A 21,404-nucleotide genomic window follows, 5' to 3' on the forward strand; every position below is an offset into this window, starting at 1 on the left:
TTTCCATCTGGGTGATTTTTTTTTTATGCCGTATTTACGTTGAACTGAAGATTGAATAGACCAATCTTTCAATTTGAAACTAAGGACTGCTCAAAGTATTAGCCTAGCCGCTATTTGTGCAGGTGCTCTTGGAGAGAGGCAGTCTCACGTACAGAGACTGTGTAGTGTGGCTGGTAAAAGTATGGATTAGCTCTGCTACTCACTAGGAGTATAATTTTTTTCAGGCAAGTTATGTAACTCTTCTCTGCCTCAGTTTTCTTATCTCTAAAATGGGGATAATAACACCTCATTGGATTGTTTGAAGATTAAATAAGGTGATATAGGTTCCCTAGGAAAATGCTTGATACATACTAAGCACCGTAAATGTTAGCCATCGTCATCATCATCATCATCGTCATCATCATCACCATCACCATCATCATCCTGTGTAAGGAGGGTTCAATATCAATGAAGCATTTCAACAAAAGAGTTAAGAGGACTCAGTGATTTGAAAGGGTCTATTGTGATTCCAAGGCTTCAGTCTCGTTTACTGGGAACTGTTTGGGAGTAAGGAAAAATGGCTTCATCTTGGATATTTTGATTTTGAGATTATTCATCATACATTTATAAATGCCTCAGAGTCAGTTAGAAATATGGACTTGAGGCCAGGCGCAGTGGCTCACGCCTGTAATCCCAGTACTTTGGGAGGCCGACGCAGGCGGATCACAAGGTCAGGAGTTCAAGACCAGCCTGGCTAACATGGTGAAACCCTGTATCTGCTAAAAATACACAAATCAGCTGGGTGTGGTGTTGCGTGCCTGTAATCCCAGCTACTTGGGAGGCTAAGGCACAAGAATCTCTTGAAACTAAGAGGTTGCAGTGAGCCAAGATCGCACCACTGCACTCCAGCCTGGCAACAGAGCAAGACTCCATCTCAAAAAAAAAAAAAAAAGAAAAAAGAAAGAAGAAAAAAAAGAAAAGAAATATGGACTTGAAATATTGAAATATTTGGCTGAAATTATAGAACTGAGTATCAGTAACAAAGATGAGGTTGAGAGTCAAGGAAATTCACATTGAAAAAATGCAACTTATTTTATACCCAGCATTTTTATACATGTTCTAATTTCATTTCACACTATTTTAGATAGTATTATTCTCATTTTAAAGCTGAATTACCAACTAGTGAGGTTTAATAACTTGTTTGAGATTTCATAGCAGGTAAAATGATTAGAATATGAATTCATCCCTTTATCTATCCAACAGACTTTTATTTTTATTTTTTTTGAGATAGAGTATCCCTCTGTTGCCCAGGCAGGAGTGCAGTGGTGCAATCACTGCAGTCTTGACCTCCTGGGCTCAAGCCATCCATCCACCTCAGCCCCTCCTAAGTAAGCTGGGATCACTGGTATATGCCACCAAGTCTGGCTAATTTTTTTTTTTTTTTTTTCTTGAGATGGAGTCTTGCTCTGTTGCCTAGGCTGGAGTGCAGTGGTGCAATCTCAGCTCACTGCAACCTCTGCCTCCTGGGTTCAAGCGATTCCCCTGCCTCAGCCTTCTGAATAGCTGCGATTATAGGCGCATACCACCATGCCCAGCTAATTTTTTTTGTATTTTTGGTAAAGATGGGGTTTCACCATGTTGGTCAGGTTGGTCTTGAACACCTAACCTCGTGATTCTCTCCTCGGCCTCCTGAAGTGCTGGGATTACAGGCATGAGCCACTGCACCTAGCCAAGTCCGGCTAATTTTTTTTTTTTTTTGAGATGGAGTCTCACTCTGTTGCCCAGGCTGGAGTGCAATTGGCATGATCTCCGCTCACTGCAACCTCTGCTTTTTGGGTTCAAACGATTCTCCTACCTCAGCCTCCCAAGTAGCTGGGATTACGGGAGCCCACCAACACACCCAGCTAATTTTTGTATTTTTAGTAGAGATGAGGTTTCACCAGGTTGGCCAGGCTCTCTGGAATTCCTGACCTCAGGTGATCCACCTGCCTTAGCTGCCCAAAGTGCTGGGATTACAAGCATGAGCCACCGAGCCACTGTGCCCAGCCTGACTTGTTTTTTATAAAGCCTTTTAAAAAGAAAAAATTTTTTTTTTTTTTTTTTTTTTAAAGACAGAGCCTTGCTCTGTTGCCCGGGCTGGAGTGCAGTGGCATCATCTCAGCCCACTGTAACCTCCGCCTCCCGAATTGGAAGTGATTCTCTCTCCTCAGCCCTCAGCCTACTGAGTAGTTGGGACTACAAGTGCACACCACCATACCCAGCTAATTTTTTGTATTTTGGTAGAGATGGGGTTTCATCATGTTGCCCAGCTGGTCTTGAACTGCTGAGCTCAGGCAGTCTGCCCACCTCAGCCTCCCAAAGTGCTAGGATTACAGGCATGAGCCACTGTGCCTGGCATTTTTTTTTTTTTTTTTAAAGAGCAGTTTTAGTTTCACAGCAGAATTGAGATGAAGGTACAGAGACTTCCCATATACTCCTCACATACTCAGCCTTCCACATTATCAACATCCTCCACTAGAGTGGTACATTTGTTACAACTGATGAATCGACATTGATACATCATAATCACCCAAAGTCCATAGTTTACGTTAGAGTTCACCCTTGGTGTTATATATTCTGTGGGTTTGGACAAATGTATAATGATGTGTATATGTACCGTTAAATACTTTACAGAGTATTTTCACTGGCCTTATCCAATGGACATTTATTGTTACTTCATTATGGTTGGGCACAGTGCTAGATGCTGATGATTAAGAAAGGGATGGGATTTGATCTTGTCCTCAAGGGTAGAACCCAGGCCCCTTCTACCCAAGGGTAGAACCCAGGCATCTTCAAAGCCCAGGCTGCTTCAAATCCCAATGTAGTAGCCACTGCTCTACACTGCCTGTGCCCTTTGCATATCTCACTTCTCCATCTCTCTAGAAAGTTGGAGAAAAAGTGAGCAAGTCATGAGGAACAAAGTTATTTATTTGTTCTTCATTCATCTATTTATTCTTTCATTAGTGTATGTGTTAATACGTTCCAAACCCAAACAATTATTTGTATGGTCCCCTGTGTGTTACTTGTGGTTTGCCAAGAAGTAGTTGCTAAGCTTTTCCTTGTATGGTTTCTGGTAAGGAAGGAATGATGTGATTTTTTCCAGTATGTAGAATGTAGTTCCAAGAGGTTAAATAATTTACCTACAGTTATTTAGCCAAACAAGGTTACTGCAAGGTATATGAAGTCTGGTCTCTTGACCCAGTTCATGAGAGAGTTAAAGGAACTATAATTCTTTTTAGCTTTCTTGGAAAAAGAAGGTTGAGTGTTAGGAGGGGTGTGGGTAGGATTGAGTAATGGACTTCAAAAATGTGAAGGATATTTCTGTAGTTTTCAGTCTTTCGAAAGCCCTCTAAGAGGAAGTGAACTGAAAGCACACAAGAATGGCAAGAAGTTAGCACGCTGAAGAAAATTCCTCCTGGTTGGCAAGCAGAGTGAGAAGACTGTGCTATCACCTTTTCTAGAATCTTTCAGAACTGTAGGAGCTGTTAGATCCTCGGTTAACTCTATGAAGAAAGTCAGAAGGATCAGAGAACATCAATGTCACAACTCTTCATTGGAATATCCATGTCTCCCCCTTTACTCTAGCTCTACCTTCCATCCTTTGCCACTCATTATCCAGAGTGTTTATTTGTCAAACTTCTCTGTTTGCAGTTCTGAGCTAGCAACTATACACACTAAGACCATCGGACACAGCTAATCCCTGCTCTAGTCTAGTAGCTTCCGATCTAAGGCAGACACATGGGTATAGTTAAAGATTTTGAATGTACATATGCCCAATCTGACAACAGTAACACAAACCATCCATTCAAGTAGAAGTGTTTGAGCCAGAATTGGATTGCACCCCTTCCCCCACACCCACACACATTTCAGTTCTTTCCTCATGATTTTTTCCTCCTAAGACATCCCAGGAATTTGTGGAGAAACTAACCAAGCGACTGAAAAGACACCCTGAGGAGACAGGAGGTTTCCAGGAGGCACCGCTGGCCTATGATGCCATCTGGGCCTTGGCATTGGCCCTGAACAAGACATCTGGAGGAGGCGGCCGTTCAGGCGTGCGCCTGGAGGACTTCAACTACAACAACCAGACCATTACCGACCAAATCTACCGGGCAATGAACTCCTCGTCCTTTGAGGGTGTCTCTGTGAGTTACAACTTCCTTCATACTCCCTTGTCTTCCCAATCTCAAGAGAGACTCCCTAGAAGCACCTTCTACAAACATGCATTCTCTGTTTCTCTTAGTTACTTCTTTGAAATAATCAGTCTCCGACCAGAGAAGTAGGGATCTTCAAATTCGAAAAACCCATCAAAGACTAGAGGGAAAAAAAGGATGTATTCCATTTTTTTAAACCCCTCCCCTTATTTCTTTTCAAACTAGTCCGAGTATTCATGAGTCAGATGAGAATTGTAGGATTTTGAAAGACAAAACAGTCTGAAAGGTCATCTTGTTATTCCTTTTAAAATGAAAAGATTAGTTTCCAGAGAGATTTGCTGACTTGCTTAGGCCACACAACCAGAAACCTGCTGGTGTTCTGTCTGGGGATTTTTTCCCATTCAAATCTCATGAGTGAAGCTCCTTCTCCAAAGAATAATGTTTCTAAAATCTAGGGTATGGGCATCTGGGGTATGTCCTATATGCAGGCAAATGCCATAAATAGCATTCATTCAGAGGCTCAATTACATCAAAAACAGAAGGATTTAAAGAGTCCCTGATGTTCTCTTTCACTCCTGCTTTTATCCCCTTTGCCTTCCTCCACATGTTCCTTCCCTCAGGGCCATGTGGTGTTTGATGCCAGTGGCTCTCGGATGGCATGGACGCTTATCGAGCAGCTGCAGGGTGAGTACTGGGGCAGGAGGGGACTGGACATGGGGGCCCAGCTGGGGCTGGGCTGGGATGCCACCTGGGGAAGAATATCACAGACATCACAAGATTGCCCTGGCACCTCCCCACTTCTGCCCTTCTCTTTTAACCCTGTTCATCAAGCTTGTAAATAATAATAATAAAAAGCTTAGCTACAAGTAGATTGATGTCTTTGAATTGCACTGGTTTTGCTCTCGAAAAGAGGTGTGTAGGCTGGGTGTGGTGGCTCACCCCTGTAATCCCAGCACTTTTGGGAGGCCAAGGCGGGCAGATCATGAGGTCAGGAGTTTGAGACCAACCTGACCAGCATGGTGAAACCCTGTCTCTACCAAAAATACAAAAAAAAAAAAAAAAAATTAGCTGGGTGTGGTGGCAGGCGCCTGTAGTCCCAGCTACTTGGAAGACTGAGGCAGGAGAATCATTTGAACCCAGGAGGCAGAGGTTGTAGTGAGCCGAGATCATGTCACTGCACTCCGGCCTGGGTGATAGAGTGAGACTCTGTCTCAAAGAAAAAAGAAAAGAAAAGAGGCATGTAAATTAAAAACAGCTACTCTCTTTCCCAGTGGCTTCCATTCATTTCACAAATTTCCCCTTGAGTGGCTTGGGTTGAGAGGTTGATGACTTGTCAGTTAGACTCAAGAAAGCTGAATCTAGGAGAACTGCTACTTTTTTTTAAGGGAATACGCCAAATTTCCTTGCTGTGTAAACTATCATTTCTAATTTATCTTCAGTGTGTATAACTTGGCTTTTGTAGATTGTATTTTCTTGAAACTTAGCACACTTAGGTATTTGCAGAACTTCTAGGAGTTAATTTTTCTGCTCCACCCAGCTCTCAGTCTTTTACGGCATGGCCAAGAGAGCTATTTCTTGGCCTCCTGTGAAAAGTTTCTTTCTTCCTTTCTCCCCACCTCCACATCCTCTCAGCTCCTCTTTGTATCCAGGACAAGAGGAAGTGGACTTCAGCCATGGTGAAAGGAGTGTGAGTTGGCTTTTGAAGGAAAAGTTATGGTAACGGAAACAGTTCTAGAACAGAAATCTTAGAAGTGACCAAATTTTACTCAATGGCGCTTTAAGAGGCAGATATAACTTATCCAAGGAATTAAAACCTAAGCCAACGGAAGAGAATGTTCTAAAATTAAAATGAAAGCCACTGGGAAAATAGAGCCTGCCCATCATGAGAGGAAGAATAAGCAGAAATATGTGTAAAGCTTTAGAAGCCAAAATCAAAGTGAGAGACATCTCGCCGAGAGAGGTGTGAGGAATGGAATAGGTGGCAGACATGTTGTGGAGCCTCCTCACTGAAGACTTTTAAACACAGATATTCTTATTTATTTGAGTTGCCTTGGGAACCACCTTATATTGCTTTTAAGTCATGTTGCTGATTCAAGCGACTCGTAGGTCCTTCCAAGCATCCTTTAGGGCCTCAGGTGAAAATAAAATCAGATACAGCCATGCAAAGCTAGGGAAGTGGGAAGTTGAAAATGCCTAGGATCAGCTCTTTGGCTCCCTGTGGTCACTCCTTTTATTGTCGTCTGCCCAGGTGGCAGCTACAAGAAGATTGGCTACTATGACAGCACGAAGGATGATCTTTCCTGGTCCAAAACAGATAAGTGGATTGGTGAGTGGATCTTGTTTGTATTTTCCTTCAGCCCCTCTGGACAATCAAGGGAAAAAGTCATGCCTTTGAGTGAGGATGGAATGGTGGAGATTATTAGGTTGGTATGTGGCTGGCAGCTGGGCTAGGAGAAAGGGTTAAGTGAGAGTGAATACAACCCCTAAGGCGTGGGTAGGGGAGACTGGTGTATTTGGAGAGGGAATAGGCGGTGGTTATACTATTTTTAATAGTACATTGCTGGGGTAACTGGGGATTAGAGGCAGGGGGTGGGCAGAGGGCGGGAAATGGAAACTCCATTTGGGTTTCCCAGATGTCCTGGTGTCTTGATATATTTGAACCAGCTACTTCAAGCCCAGAGCTGTCTCTTTGTCTGTCTCTTTAGTTTAACGGTTGCTTAAACTATGGAGGAGGAGGGAAAACCTCATGTAATTGTCATCTGCCAAAATGTGCTTGTTATTTTTATATGCATTTTTAAAAATTTTCCTATTTTTATATAATTTTAGAGGTACACATGCAGTTGTGTTACATGAATATATTGCATAGTGGTGAAGTCTGGGCGTTTAGTGCGCCTGTCACCCAAATTGTGTACATTGTACCTAATAGGTAGTACTTCATCCCGCAAAATATACTTTTTAAAGAGGGAAAGTAAGCAGTTATTCTTTGTGTACTTGGCCTTAATGATAGGACATGGGAGAGAAACTGAAGGGGGACAAAAGGAGGGACCTACTGATAAAAGAAAGGCTCCTTGAGAATGAAGGGGAGGCCCAGCCATTGAAGACGGCTGCCATCTGCCCTGCCCAGTGGAAATCTAGTCATTCCCAGCACTGCTGGAGTTTTGCCCTTTTTTTTTTTTTACAATTTGAATTTAGGACAGTGTTCTGGGTTGCTATAAATGCTGCATGGCCTAAATTATTCTTAAAAAAAAAAAAAAAACTAAGCAAATTGCAATTAGTTTTTTTTTGTGAACTCTGACAAATTTGAACCCGTAATAATAACTGGAAAACATCTTTGGGAATATCACCCTGCCAGGATTAAAATTTCAGATTAGTTTTCCTTCTTTTTTTTTTTTGTCTTAAGATTAGGTGTCCACCCTAGATACTTCAAGGCCTTTTTAGCTTTATGATTCAATAATTGTTGTTCGAAACTTTGATTTGGGTTATAAGAGACCTTATAACATTTTTTAGTTATCCCCTTCTTTCTCTTCCCATTTTCCTTTGCTGTAAGAAAGACAGAAAAACTTAAAGAACAAACAAAAACAAAGACTACAACTTTGGTGACATGCCTCAGCATTTCCCAACCTATGGATAGACCATTCACTCCATCTTCTCATCTCGTTTCTGGTTGCTTCCTAACGGCCCCAGTGGCACTGAGCATTCTGCCTGCGGTATCCTCTGTTCAGTGCAGTTAGGGCCTCATGTCCCCAGCCAATGACTGAAGCCTGTCAGCAATCTAGTTCTTTGCCCTTTTCTCCTATCCCATCTTCATTCCTTTGTCCTCCTTCCCTTCTCTTTTCCCTTCCCCTCCTCCTCCCCTGTGCCATGCAGGAGGGTCCCCCCCAGCTGACCAGACCCTGGTCATCAAGACATTCCGCTTCCTGTCACAGAAACTCTTTATCTCCGTCTCGGTTCTCTCCAGCCTGGGCATTGTCCTAGCTGTTGTCTGTCTGTCCTTTAACATCTACAACTCACATGTCCGGTAAGTTTCTCTTCTGACGTTTTCCTTGTCTGCCTCTCTGAGATACTGATCATGTTCCTGGACAGGATGAGAATGAAACCTGTGTAACTCGCATAGCCATGTATCATGGAGTTTTTCATTCTGACTTGTTAAGAATGAAAACAGGGAAACCAGATATAACCCCCACTCCTACTCCAAAGTAGCTAACCGGAAGAAAAAAGAAAAGAAGAGAAAAAAACAACCTTTGGGGCCAGGTCTCACAGTCTTGGACTCTACATAGATAGCCTGTATTCTAGTGGGAGCCTGTGCTTGAGAAGCCCTCTGCAACTCCATCTTCAGCCCCATGACTGCATTGCTTTGCCTCTCAAGGCTCCACTGTCTTCTCCAATCCTGTCTTCCTTTAGCCCCTGGCCCTGAAATTAGGGTCATGCCATTGCATGGTATTTGGAGAGCTCAGCCTCCCTGGAGAAGAGGGGTAATTATCTCTCCCTGTCACCCTCTCCACCTCTGCCCTAGTTATATCCAGAACTCACAGCCCAACCTGAACAACCTGACTGCTGTGGGCTGCTCACTGGCATTAGCTGCTGTCTTCCCCCTGGGGCTGGATGGTTACCACATTGGGAGGAACCAGTTCCCTTTCGTCTGCCAGGTGAGGAGGTGGTGGGCAAATTCCTCACAGAATGTGGCTCTCCCACCCGTCTCAGGAGCGCCTTCCATGATTTATGGTTCTCTGCCTTTCCTCCTCAGCTTTCCCTGACTCTTGTCCCTGTTCTTTCCTTCTAGCATCACCCCTCTGGTCTCTGTTTGGCTCTGTCCCTTCTTTCTGTGCCTGCAGGCCATTTTCATTCTGTAGTTCACTTGTCAGTTCCAAGGTTGCCATGGCAGGCCTTGCAGAGAAGAGGGAGCCATTGAAGGCAAAGGAAGGGGATTTGCTCAAAGGTCTCCTGAACAATGGTTGCTTGTCTGTGGTGTGGGGGCTGAGAATCAGAACTGTGGACCTCCCTTGGGAGCCTCTGTTGGGTTTGGAAGGATGGAAGCAGAGATCAAAACAGACAGCAGAGAGAGTTAGGGGGAAGGGACCACTGCCACACAGGGAGGAGGGGCTCTGGGACTATTGGTACATGGAAGGTTCTAGTGCTGTGGGGAGAGGCCAGCTTCAACAGTGGTAGTTGATTGGTTCTCTTTTGCACTGGTGGAAACACCCACTCTTTTCTCCTGATCTGCCTGCCTGTCCTTGCTCTCTCTTTTTCCTCTGCTCTGTGCTGTCCTGATCATACATCTGTGCACATGGCATTTCCATGCACATGCACATGCAGTTCATCAGGAATCCTCTGTTCCCAGTGAGGCCAGAGTGCAGCTGGAGAAGCAGACAATTAGCTGCAGTGCAGTAGGAGAGGTTCCAGAGTAGAGATCTGCACAGAGTGCTTTGGGGGCAAAGAAGGGAATGCAGCTCACTGTTGGTGTGATTGGGTGGACCTCCGTGAGGAGGTGCATTTGAATACTGAAGGACAAATAGGATTTTATCAGCTAGAGAAATAGGGGAAGGCTACTTCAGGGGCATAGGGAGCATTGTGTGGCTAGAAAATACTTGAAAGAGAGTAGATGAAGAGAAAGTGGGTAGTTCAGCATGGCTGGAGCGTGGGGTAGATGCAGGGCTGGGAGATGAGCCTAGCTGGACAGGTTGGTGGGAGCATGTTGTGAAGGGTCTGTGTCACATCCAGAAGTGTTCAGGCTGTAACTTATAGATACTGGGGAGTGGTTGGAGGTTTTTGGCCACTAAAGCCAGGAGGTTTTAGTAAGATCACCTTGGTGGTGTGGAAGTAGAGGGTGGATGGGAGGAACTGTTCAAGGTGGGGAGACTGCCCTCTCCCTGCCGCTCCCTGTCCTGTTAACATTTTCCCATCCTCCCTGTGTCACCATGTGCTCCCTGCCCACACTCCCTTAGGGTTCTGCCCATCCTTACTGAAGTCCCTGCTACTAGCCTACCCTATTCTGCCTGTGCCCTCTCTTCTTTTCTAGGCCCGCCTCTGGCTCCTGGGCCTGGGCTTTAGTCTGGGCTATGGCTCCATGTTCACCAAGATTTGGTGGGTCCACACGGTCTTCACAAAGAAGGAAGAAAAGAAGGAGTGGAGAAAGGTGAGTTGCTGCCCAATACTTAGCCCCCAGATCCTTGGCTCCTGGGGCACAGAGCATTTTTGCCTGATGTGCCTGTTCTCCCCACATATTTATCCAGACTCTGGAACCCTGGAAGCTGTATGCCACAGTGGGCCTGCTGGTGGGCATGGATGTCCTCACTCTTGCCATCTGGCAGATTGTGGACCCTTTGCATCGAACCATTGAGGTACCGCTGGAGAGGAGGTGCTGTGGTCAGGAGAATGAGCAGGACTCAGTGGCCATCAGGGCCCGGGGTTGTGTGTGGTCTTGAGGGATGAAGCTACTTGGTGAGAGTGCCTTCCTCATATCGGAAGCTCTTCCTTTCCTTCCTAGAAGGAGCCCCTCATAGGCCTCCAGATTCTGAAGAAAGAAAGATTCCTCCAGATAACTGAAGAAAGGAAGGGGTGGGGATCTGGGAAGGGTGTGTAGAACTTCAAGGCATCAGGGCAAGTGGGGAACAAGCACCTGCAAGGGTTCAGGAAAACATTCTCAGGCCTGGAGTGAGATTTAGCATCAGCATTGAGGGTCTCATAGGAGAACAGCTGGAAGCCAGAGAAGCATTGAGGAGAGGAGGGGAGGCTGGCAGCCATCTTTCTTGTGACCTTGTTTCTCCCCTAGACATTTGCCAAGGAAGAACCAAAGGAAGATATCGACGTCTCTATTCTGCCCCAGCTGGAGCATTGCAGCTCCAGGAAGATGAATACATGGCTTGGTGTGTGGGATGTGGGCAAAGGAGGGCAGGGATGCACAAAGGCAGGAGGGAAGGCAAGGGCAGAGGGCTTGGAGGGAGAGGGGTCTTTGGAAGAGGAGGTAGAGAGCGTCTCAACCCAGTTTGAACACCCTACTCTTTATTATTACACTAATCTTTTCTGAGAATAGGGGAGAGTTGCTCTTTTGCTATGAGGAGCTTAGGGCCCAAAGCACAGATGAAGAACTTGTGTTCAGCAGAGGGACAAGTGAGGGTAATCCACCGCCAGACCCGACATTATCTTCTAGATCCCCCTTGGCCTTATTAACATTGTTCGATTCATGGTCACAAATGGCAAACCTACCCTCTGCCTGGAAAACCACCTTCCCCACTGGAGGGTAAGGGTGAGGCATGTGTGGCCCAGACGGGCCTATTTCTAGATATTCAGCAAGCTCTTGCCTGACTGACAGCAGCTCGCCACCATTGCCTTCCTGTGTGAATCCCAGGAAAAAGTGATGAGGTCTGGGCAAGTTGGGTGGACATAGCGGGTAGGGGATACAGGGTGAGGTTTGCTAGGTCAGAGGGGCTGGATTGGAGAGGAGGGCCCCCTTTCCATTGCAGAGTAGGTGAAGGGCAGAGAGGGGACGGGGATTGAGTGAGGAGCGTTGTGGTCCTTGTTGCTCAAGTGACTCTCTCCTGCCATTCTAGGCATTTTCTATGGTTACAAGGGACTGCTGCTGCTGCTGGGAATCTTCCTTGCTTATGAGACCAAGAGTGTGTCCACTGAGAAGATCAATGACCACCGGGCTGTAGGCATGGCTATCTACAATGTGGCCGTGAGCATTGACCCCCTGGCATTGACCCTGTGGGTTGACCACCACAGCCCAGATGTGATGGACTAGGAAGAATCAATGCTAGATCTGGGATCGGTTGCTTAGGAGTCTTAAAAAGTTTGTTAATTCTTCAGGTTTACAAAGCACTTTACAGTTTACTAAGCTCACTGTAGACATTGTATCATTAATCTTACAGCTACCCAATGAAGTAGATATTAGTATCCCTACTTTATAGGTGAGAAAACAAAAACACAGAGAAGTTAAATTGCTTGTCTGTGGTTGATGGACTGGACTCTGTTGACATTTCCTACCAGGGACCGACTCTGGAGGACCTGGAATGTGTGCATAGAGATCCTGGGAGTTCCTGCCTTGAGGGGAATGGTCAACCAAGAGTGAAAACTGGTTTGGGACCGTTTGAGATTTTTCTCAATCTGTATTTCAGGATGATCCTGAATTTGGATCCTTTTCAAAGGGAAAGTTCACCAGGAAACTGCATAGGCTCCCTCCCATGGGAAGTAAACTCTGGATCTTGTCTGAGCCTGCAGACCTGAGACTCCCTCAATGTGTCTTTCCCTCTAGGTCCTGTGCCTCATCACCGCTCCTGTCACCATGATTCTGTCCAGCCAGCAGGATGCAGCCTTTGCCTTTGCCTCTCTTGCCATAGTTTTCTCCTCTTATATTACTCTTGTTGTGCTATTTGTGCCCAAGGTGAGGTTCTATTTTTTCTCTCACCCTCTTTAGTCCCATGTTCCCTCCCTCCCTCCTTCCTACAGTACTGAGTTCCTCTGCCCTTCCATTCACCCTCCTTTCACTCCTCCCCTTGTTTGGGCCCAACTCTCTTAGCATTCTTTCCACCTCCAACTTTCCATCAGCCATTCACTAGTACAGTCACTGCTGGGCCACCCCACACCCAAACATTTGCCCCCAGATGCGCAGGCTGATCACCCGAGGGGAATGGCAGTCGGAGGCGCAGGACACCATGAAGACAGGGTCATCGACCAACAACAACGAGGAGGAGAAGTCCCGGCTGTTGGAGAAGGAGAACCGCGAACTGGAAAAGATCATTGCTGAGGTGCGGGGGTGGGTGTCAGGGTGGGGTGTTGGAGTGGTGGGGTCCAGGAGGCTTGTGTCTTAGCTTGGGTTGTCTGAAGCCAAGCCTGAGGTACAGGGTCAGATGTTCTTGGTTCATGGAGGGGAGGGTCCTAGGAGAACAACCTGTAAGGAGTGAGTGGAGCAGGATAGGGGAGGGGAAAGGGCTGAGCAAGATTCTGTCTCAGGCAAAATCCAGTGTTGGCCTGACAGGTGGAGGGGCTCTGGAGTGGGAGCTATGTGGTTGACTCAGCCTCCTTAAGGCAAGAGGATGGCTGTTGGCTGTGGGTGGCAACTGAAGAGAGGCAGCAGTGAGCCTCTAGTAGTCAACACTCACAGCAGCTGGGTGTCGCATGCAGCCCCAGCATAAAGGACCTGGGCAGGCGTTCACTGTGCCCTAGGCTGTCATTAGGGGCTGGTGCAATGCCAAAGAGAAGGATGTTCCAACTGGGTTGACACAAATCTCCCTGATTTATTGGAAGCTCTGTGCACTGACTTTTCTCTCCTTCTGCACTTTTTCCTTTTGTTTTTAAATTCTCTCTTATTTTCCTGATCTCATTTTTTTATTGGTATCCCCATTATGTTCTCTGGCTTTTCTTGTTCTATTTTGATTTCTCCTTTTAATTTCTTCTGTCCACTTACCCTGTGTCCTCCCCCCTACATTTTTCTATGCCCTTCCTCTCTTTCCCTCCTCCCCACCCCTTCATTACTTCCTCTTCCCCTACTCTCCCAATTGTGCTTCTTCCTCCAGAAAGAGGAGCGTGTCTCTGAACTGCGCCATCAACTCCAGTCTCGGCAGCAGCTCCGCTCCCGGCGCCACCCGCCGACACCCCCAGACCCCTCTGGGGGCCTGCCCAGGGGACCCCCTGAGCCCCCCGACCGGCTTAGCTGTGATGGGAGTCGAGTGCATTTGCTTTATAAGTGAGGGCAGGGTGAGGGAGGACAGGCCAGTAGGGGGCGGGAAAGGGAGACGGGGAAGGGCAGGGGACTCAGGAAGCAGGGGGTCCCCATCCCCAGCTGGGAAGAACATGCTATCCAATCTCATCTCTTGTAAATACATGTCCCCCTGTGAGTCCTGGGCTGATTTGGGTCTCTCATACCTCTGGGAAACAGACCTTTTTCTCTCTTACTGCTTCATGTAATTTTGTATCACCTCTTCACAATTTAGTTCGTACCTGGCTTGAAGCTGCTCACTGCTCACGCGCTGCCTCCTCAGCAGCCTCACTGCATCTTTCTCTTCCCATGCAACACCCTCTTCTAGTTACCACGGCAACCCCTGCAGCTCCTCTGCCTTTGTGCTCTGTTCCTGTCCAGCAGAGGTCTCCCCACAAGTGCTCTTTCCACCCCAAAGGGGCCTCTCCTTTTCTCCACTGTCATAATCTCTTTCTATCTTACTTGCCCTTCCACACTTTCTCACATTTGTCTCCCCCTGAATTTTGCTTCCTTTGGGGGCTCATTCTTTTCACCAAGGCTCACATGCTCCTTGCCTCTGCTCTTTGTGCACTCATGCTCAGCACACATGCATCCTCCCCTCTCCTGCGTGTGCCCACTGAACATGCTCGTGTGCACCGCGTTTTTCCCATGTGCTTTCTTCATGTTCAGTCACATGTGCTCTCAGGCGCCCTGCATTCACAGCTACGTGTGCCCCACTCACGGTTATGGGTCTGCCCTCGAGCGTGTTTGGGTAGGCATGTGCAATTTGTCTAGCATGCTGAGTCGTGTCTTTCCTGTTTGCACACATCCGTGTACTTTCCCTGTGTACCCTCCATGTACCTTGTGTACCTTCTTCCCTTAAATCATGGTATTCTTCTAACAGAGCCATATGCACCCTACCCTGCACATTGTTATGCACTTTTCCCCAATTCATGTCTGGTGGGGCCATCCACACCCTCTCCTCATCGCAGAATCTCCATTTCTGCTCAGACTCCCCCCATCTCCATTGCATTCATGTACCACCCTCAGTCTACACTCACAGTCATCTTCTCCCAAGACTGCTCCCTTTTGTTTTGTGTTTTTTTTTTTTGAGGGGAATTAAGGAAAAATCAGTGGGGGCAGGTTTGGAGGGCTGCTTCCAGTGGATAGTTGATGAGAATCCTGACTAAAGGAAGGCACCCTTGACTGTTGGGATAGACAGATGGACCTACGGGGCAGGAGGTGGCGTCCCTTTCACACTGTGGTGTCTCTTGGGGAAGGATCTCCCCGAATCTCAATAAACCAGTGAACAGTGTGACTCGGCACCTTGCGCTCTTCCTGTGAACAGAATGGGCTTCAATCCAAGAAGGAAGGCTCAGAGGACTCCAAGTTCATGAAAAGGCATTGAAGCAGAGGGTGAAAAGAGGTGTTTTATTGATCCATTGAGGGCTTAGCAGAATAAAGCAGGACATGATTAAGTCTGAGATTAGTGAGTGAGGACACTACTGGTTAAAAGTGTGGGATCTGGAGTCAGACTGCCAGGGCATCAGATCCAACCACATGCAAACATTTTCTTAGTCTCTATTCCCCATGTCCTCATCTATAAAAGTGAGAATAACAATAATAATACATTCCTCCGTATGTTGGGTACAAAGACTATATAAATTGTGCATTCAGGTGCCTAGGATAGCCCTTGGGCCATGGTATATGTTGCGTGAATGTTAGCCTCTGTCCCTGCTGTTTAATGAGTACCTCGACAGTAGTGGGCATGAATTGGGAGCCTGGAGCAAGTGCCTAAGCGTCCCCTCTAGGGACGCTCCTTCCCAGGAACTAAGAACAGTAAAAGAATGATGACTGCTGGAAGGTAATGGATGAGATGGCCACTGAGTGCTTCCAACCTTAAACATCTTTGTCTAGGAACTCTGAGCATTTTGGAAATAATTTGCTATCAAAATGAAAAAAATTTTGAATGGACAAGGGCCGAAACACTTGCCTGAGACTTTAAACATTTTTTTGTGTCGTCTTGGAGAGTGCTTTTTTGAAGCTCAACTTTTCTTTTACTTTGGCACTGATTTTTAAAATGATTCTCAGATTTTTGTAAGAGAGCTGCAAGGGTTGGATGGGCCCTGTCATTCATTGACCTGTTAAGTGCCAATTTCTGAACTTCCACTAAAGCATGAGGTGGTGAATCTTAGACCAGTACTTGAAAAACGTTCCACAGTGATTATCCACCTGGGACCAGTTGGACTTAATTTGAGTCTCTCTTCTTCCCACAGTGGAATATCCTCTAGGAAAAGAGAAGAAGCCAATGGAGTAGATAAGCCTGCAGTGTGGAAAATGAATAGTTGGCATCAGAACAGCAGCAGGAGGCTGGGCGCAGTGGCTCACGCCTGTAATCCCAGCACTTTGGGAGGCTGAGATGGGTGGATCACGAGGTCAGGAGTTCAAGACCAGCCTGGCCGAGATGGTGAAACCCTGTCTCTACTAAAAATACAGGAATTAGCTGGGCATGATGGTGGGCGCCTGTAATCCCAGCTGCTCCGGAGGCTGAGGCAGATAATTGCTTGAACCCAGGAGACAGAGGTTGCAGTGAGTTTGTGCCATTGTACTCCAGCCTGGGCGACAGAGTGAAACTCCATCTCAAAAAAAAAAAAAAAAAAAAAAGAAAGAAAAGAAACAGTAGCAGAACCTATAGAATAGCCATGGGTAGAACCTAAAAGACCCAAATTATCATCTCAAACTTGCATTGCACTTAGGTGGGCTATAAATTATAAACAAAGGGTGAACAGTTCTACTGGGGTCAAAGGTGAGCCAGACACTGCTAGCAGGAGTGCAGGAGTCTCAAGCCAGATGGTGGGACTAGCAGAGTGCCCAGTGCAAAGGGATGGGAAGGAGTGAGATTGAGGATATTATAAAGGTACTTAGAAGAGAACTTGTAAGATTTTTACTGGCCAAATTTAAAACATGACTGAGCACTGTTTTTCATACAGGCCTCCTACTAATAAGAAAAACAATTTTGAGATAACTGCTTGTTTGAGTTCACAGTTAATGTTCCTGATGATTAAGATCAGTTGCAAATGTACATCTGTCAATGCTCATCTACAATCAGACTTCATGTATCCATTTTTGAAAGTGTCTTTTCAGGGAGAAAGGTGCTATTGATTAGCACTAATACTAATTATTAAGGTATTAATTATATATAATTACAATGAGATATATACACACACACACATATACACACACACACACACTCAAAGATATTTAATTAATGTATAATTGTACCCCAAGAGGCGCAAAGGAGATGTGTTGCCAGGTGGAGAGGCTACCACTTGGCAGTTCTGGGAGGACTTGCTCCCTGGGCTCTGTGAGGCACGCTTTGCGTTTCCAACCCTGCCTTAGGGTAGGGTTCAGATCACTTTCTGACTTTGGAATGTCCTGGAATGTAGACTTCCTGCAGGCTTCCATGTCCCCTGCTTTTCCCTGACTTAGCCTGTTGCCTACCTGCCCTGCTGTTGGTTGTCTACCAGTGGAGAGCATTTTGTGTGCACTTGGTTGCTACATTAGTTGGGTTATCTTCAACAAGTGTTGATGGTGAGTTGCTGTGGCAGGTGCTTTGCTTGGCACTGAGGCAAAATGGGGAGTAAGATGGCTTTCAAGGGTTGTACCTTCTTGACATGTAAATAAATAAATGAGATCACTTAAGAGAGCAACCAGGAGTGTTAGGCATCTCACAACCATTAGCTCTGGTGTGAAGGACAACTCTAAAAGCGAGGGAATTGTGTGTCATTTTCTGGGGTCACAGAGCTACTAAGGAGCAAAGCAAGCATTCAAACTGCATATATTATCTATTGCCACAAAACCTGTTACCCTAAATGGCTTCAGACAACAATAATCATTTATTATCGTGGTTTTTGTGGGCTAGAAATTCAGATAGGGTACGGTGGGGAGGGTTCACCCTGCTCCATAGCATCTGGAAGGTCAGAAATCTGGGGGCTGTTGTTGTCCAAAGGGTCCTTCACTCAGCGTCTAATGGGGGTGTTGGCTGTTGGCAGAGACCTCAGCGAGGGCTGTCAGCTGAAACCCCTACACATGGCCTTTCCATGTGGCCTCGTATTCCTCATGACCTAATGACAGTTCCAAAGGCAAGTAGAGGCAGTTGTAGAGAGCCAGCCAGGTTTAAGCTGTATTTATTTATTTATTTTTCCTCACAAAGCCTTGAAAGTCACATAGCATCACTTCTGAGATATTCCACTGGTCCAGGCAGTCGCAAGGCCATGCCTAGGTTCAGGAGAGGAAACACTTCACCTCTTAGTGGGATGAGCGTAAGTCACACTGTAAAGAGAACATGTGGAATTGGACAAATGTGTGTTGCAGGCTTCTTTGGTAAAAGCAATCTGCTGCATCTGGTCTGCCTGCTACAAAGCCAGTGTTCACTTCATCTTACCACGTTCTTTGTCCGCCCTCTGAGCTGAACACCCTAGCCTTGTAGATTTGCTGTCATGCAGCCTCTTACTAGGCCCTAGATTCCTCTGGATGCTTTGGGGCCAGCTGTGATCTCACCCCAGCAGAAAATGGGAAGTGTTGAAGATGGTCCTGCCAATTGCTTCTCCCACAGTCCTTGGTAACTATAGGATACCCTGGATAGGCAACATTTTGTTTATCCACTCAGGCTTTTGAAGCAGGTAATTCTGTGACTTTGCCCTTGAGGGAATCTATCACTTGACATGAAGCTACCGTAAGGTAGGCAAAAGTTATGTGCAGATTTTCGTGTGTGTGTGGGGTTGGCAACCCTAAGCCCCAAGTTGTTCAAGGGGCAACTGTATGAGCTCCAAATTCCCTTTTTTTTTTTTCGTTTTTTGAGTCAGAGTCTCGTTTTGTCACCCAGGCTGGAGTACAACGGCGCAATCTTTGCTCACTGCAACCTCTGCCTCCCGGATTCAAGCAATTCTCCTGCCTCCACAACCGGCTAATTTTTGTATTTTTAGTAGAGATGAGGTTTCACCATGTTGCCCAGGCTGGTCTAAAACTCCTGACCTCAAGTGATCCCCTGCTTTGGCCTCCCAAAGTGCTGGCATTACAGGCATGTGCCACCACGCCCAGCCATGAGCCCTTAACCACTTGGCAGTTCTGGGAGGACTTGAAAGTCTAATAGCTTACTGTTGACTGAAAGTCTTACCAGTAACATAAACAGTTGATCAACACTTATTTTGTATGCTATACGTCTTATATATGTATTCTTACAATAAAGTAAGCTAGAGAAAAGGAAATGTTATCAAGAAAATCATAAGGAAAATACATATAGGGCACTATACTGTGTTTATTGATACCTTAAGTTTACATCATTTACAGGATGAATTGTCTGTCTGAAATGGCAGCAACCCCAGCTAATGGACCTCAGTGGACCTCAATCTATGGTGTATATCAAGCAATTCAACTTTTTATAGAGTCATGACTCTTCTCTGCTTCTTGGGAGAACTTCCAGCATCACTGTTGACACTTCATTTGGGTCCTATGGTGTTATTTAAGGTTTATGGTATTGCTCTAGACATGATGAAATATATGCAAGAATCTTGAGTGATCACTCTTTACTGCTATACACAATTTACTGGACAGATGAGCTGCTCATGCAGAGATGATTAGTGTCACATGGCATTTTAGGCAGATACTTGCAACAATTGAGCTCATTGCAATAGTAAGAGGAAGTGGCTATCAAATTACAGTAGAACAGTATACATTACAGTTAATTTTTTGCCATTATGATTTAATTCTGCATCTTTTGTTAAGCTTTCTCTTGACTTCGAATGGCTCATGTGTGGTCTGTAAGTGTGTGCATAAGTTTTGATAAATTCTATTTATTTTTTGAGACAAGGTCTCACTCTGTTCCCCATGCTAGAGTGCAGTGGCATGATCTTGGCTCACTTCAGCCTCAACCTCCCAGGCTCAGGTGATCCTCCTACCTCAGCCTCCTGGGTAGCTGGGACTGTAGGTACATGCCACCATGCCCAGCAAATTTTTAGTATTTTTAGTAGAGATGGGGTTTTACTATGTTGCTCAGATTGGTCATGGATCCTGGATTCAAGCAATCTGCCCACCTCAGCCTCCCAAAGTGCCTGGCCAAATTTTTGTTTTTTATAGTAGATTTGTGTATATTTTTTGGTAGTATCTACATATATTTTATACACTTATGTGTTGATGAAAAAAGCCAAATATGTAAAATATTTGAAGAGGTTTATTCTGAGCCATTTATGGGTGACCATGGCCTGTGACACAGCCTGAGGAGATCCTGAGAAGAGGTTCCCAAGATGGTTGGGTTACAGCTTGGTTTCGTACATTTTAGGGAGCCGTAAGTTGCTGACAAAGACATAAATCAATACATGTAAGGTATACATTGGTTCAGCTCAGAAAGGCGGGACATCTCAAAGCAAGGGAGCTCATAGGTCATAGGGGTTATTCAGATTTTCTGACTGCCAATTGGTTGAGAAAGTTAAGCTCTACCTAAAGAGTTGAGGTCAGCAGAAAGAAATGCTTGAGTTAAGATAAGGGGGCATGTAGGTGGCGTTGGGGGAGATGTTTGTGGACGCAAAGATTCTTGTTATGTAGTTGAAGCTTCCAGGCCTCAGAAATAATAGATGATAAATGTTTCTTATCGCACCTTAAAAGATGTCAGACTCTTATTAGTGAAATCTCTCCGGATCAGAAAAATACCTGGAAGGGGAAGGGGATTCTCTGCAAAATGCAAATCCCCACGACAAGAGATGGCTTTGCAGAGTCATTTCAAAATATGTCAAATATATTTTGGGGTAAATACTTTGATTTTCTTCAGGGCCTGCTATCTGTGATGTGATGCTATACCAGAGTCAGGTTGGAGTTGACTATTTTATTGCCACAGAGAATCTTTTGTCAGTCTTATGATCTCTATTTTAATGTTATGCTGGTCAGTTGTCCCTAAACTCCAAAGGAAGGAGGGTATCACTGGCATGTCTTACCTCTCTTCCTGTCAGATGGGGAGCTGAGAATTTTATTTTTGGTTTATACATGACATACTTTTCTCTTATTTATTTATTTATTTATTTAAATTGAGGCTGGAGTGAGGTGGCACAATCACGGCTTACTGCAGCCTCAACCACCTGGGCTCCAGAGAGCCTCCCACCTCAGCCTTCCTAGTAGCTGGGACTACAGGTGCGTGCCACCATGTCCAGTTAATTTTTTTTTTTTTTTGTAGAGATGAGGTTTTCCCATGTTACCCAGGCTGGTCTCCAACTCCTGAGCTCAAGCAATGCATCCATCTTGGCCTCCCAAAGTTCTGGGATTACAGGAGTGTGCCACAGCACCTGGCCTGTTAATTTTTCCAATGTGTCTAGGCTATGGGGTTTGTCTGTTTTTTCAAATTGTCACAAATCTCCAAAAACTTTTTCAATATACTTACTGAAAAAAATCATATGTGAGTGAATCCATGGAGTTCAAACTCATGTTGTTCTTAGCAACTGTATACCATCTTGGCTAGGTAAAGGAAAAGGAGTTTGGGGCTTCTGGGTGAGTGATAGATGGGGAGGCAAGTTATG

At 45.6% G+C, this 21,404-nt stretch overlaps 1 protein-coding gene across 2 annotated transcripts in view; it reads left to right on the forward strand.

The window, feature by feature from the left end:
• Positions 1-15,165, forward strand: part of LOC105491577 (gamma-aminobutyric acid type B receptor subunit 1) — a 29,907-nt gene extending 14,742 nt beyond the window's left edge. For both annotated transcript variants that reach the window (XM_011758086.3, XM_024795967.2), the window contains 12 exons: positions 3,918-4,160; positions 4,790-4,853; positions 6,418-6,495; positions 8,037-8,187; positions 8,683-8,815; positions 10,186-10,302; positions 10,400-10,507; positions 10,939-11,032; positions 11,717-11,844; positions 12,421-12,549; positions 12,770-12,913; positions 13,682-15,165. In XM_011758086.3, the coding sequence (XP_011756388.1) occupies positions 3,918-4,160; positions 4,790-4,853; positions 6,418-6,495; positions 8,037-8,187; positions 8,683-8,815; positions 10,186-10,302; positions 10,400-10,507; positions 10,939-11,032; positions 11,717-11,844; positions 12,421-12,549; positions 12,770-12,913; positions 13,682-13,855 (1,563 nt within the window). In that variant the 3' untranslated portion in view covers positions 13,856-15,165. The remainder of the gene's footprint in view (positions 1-3,917; positions 4,161-4,789; positions 4,854-6,417; positions 6,496-8,036; positions 8,188-8,682; positions 8,816-10,185; positions 10,303-10,399; positions 10,508-10,938; positions 11,033-11,716; positions 11,845-12,420; positions 12,550-12,769; positions 12,914-13,681) is intronic.
• The last annotated feature ends 6,239 nt before the right edge of the window (positions 15,166-21,404 follow it).

The sequence above is a fragment of the Macaca nemestrina genome, chromosome 5 (assembly GCF_043159975.1).
Source record: "Macaca nemestrina isolate mMacNem1 chromosome 5, mMacNem.hap1, whole genome shotgun sequence".
NCBI lineage: Eukaryota > Metazoa > Chordata > Mammalia > Primates > Cercopithecidae > Macaca > Macaca nemestrina.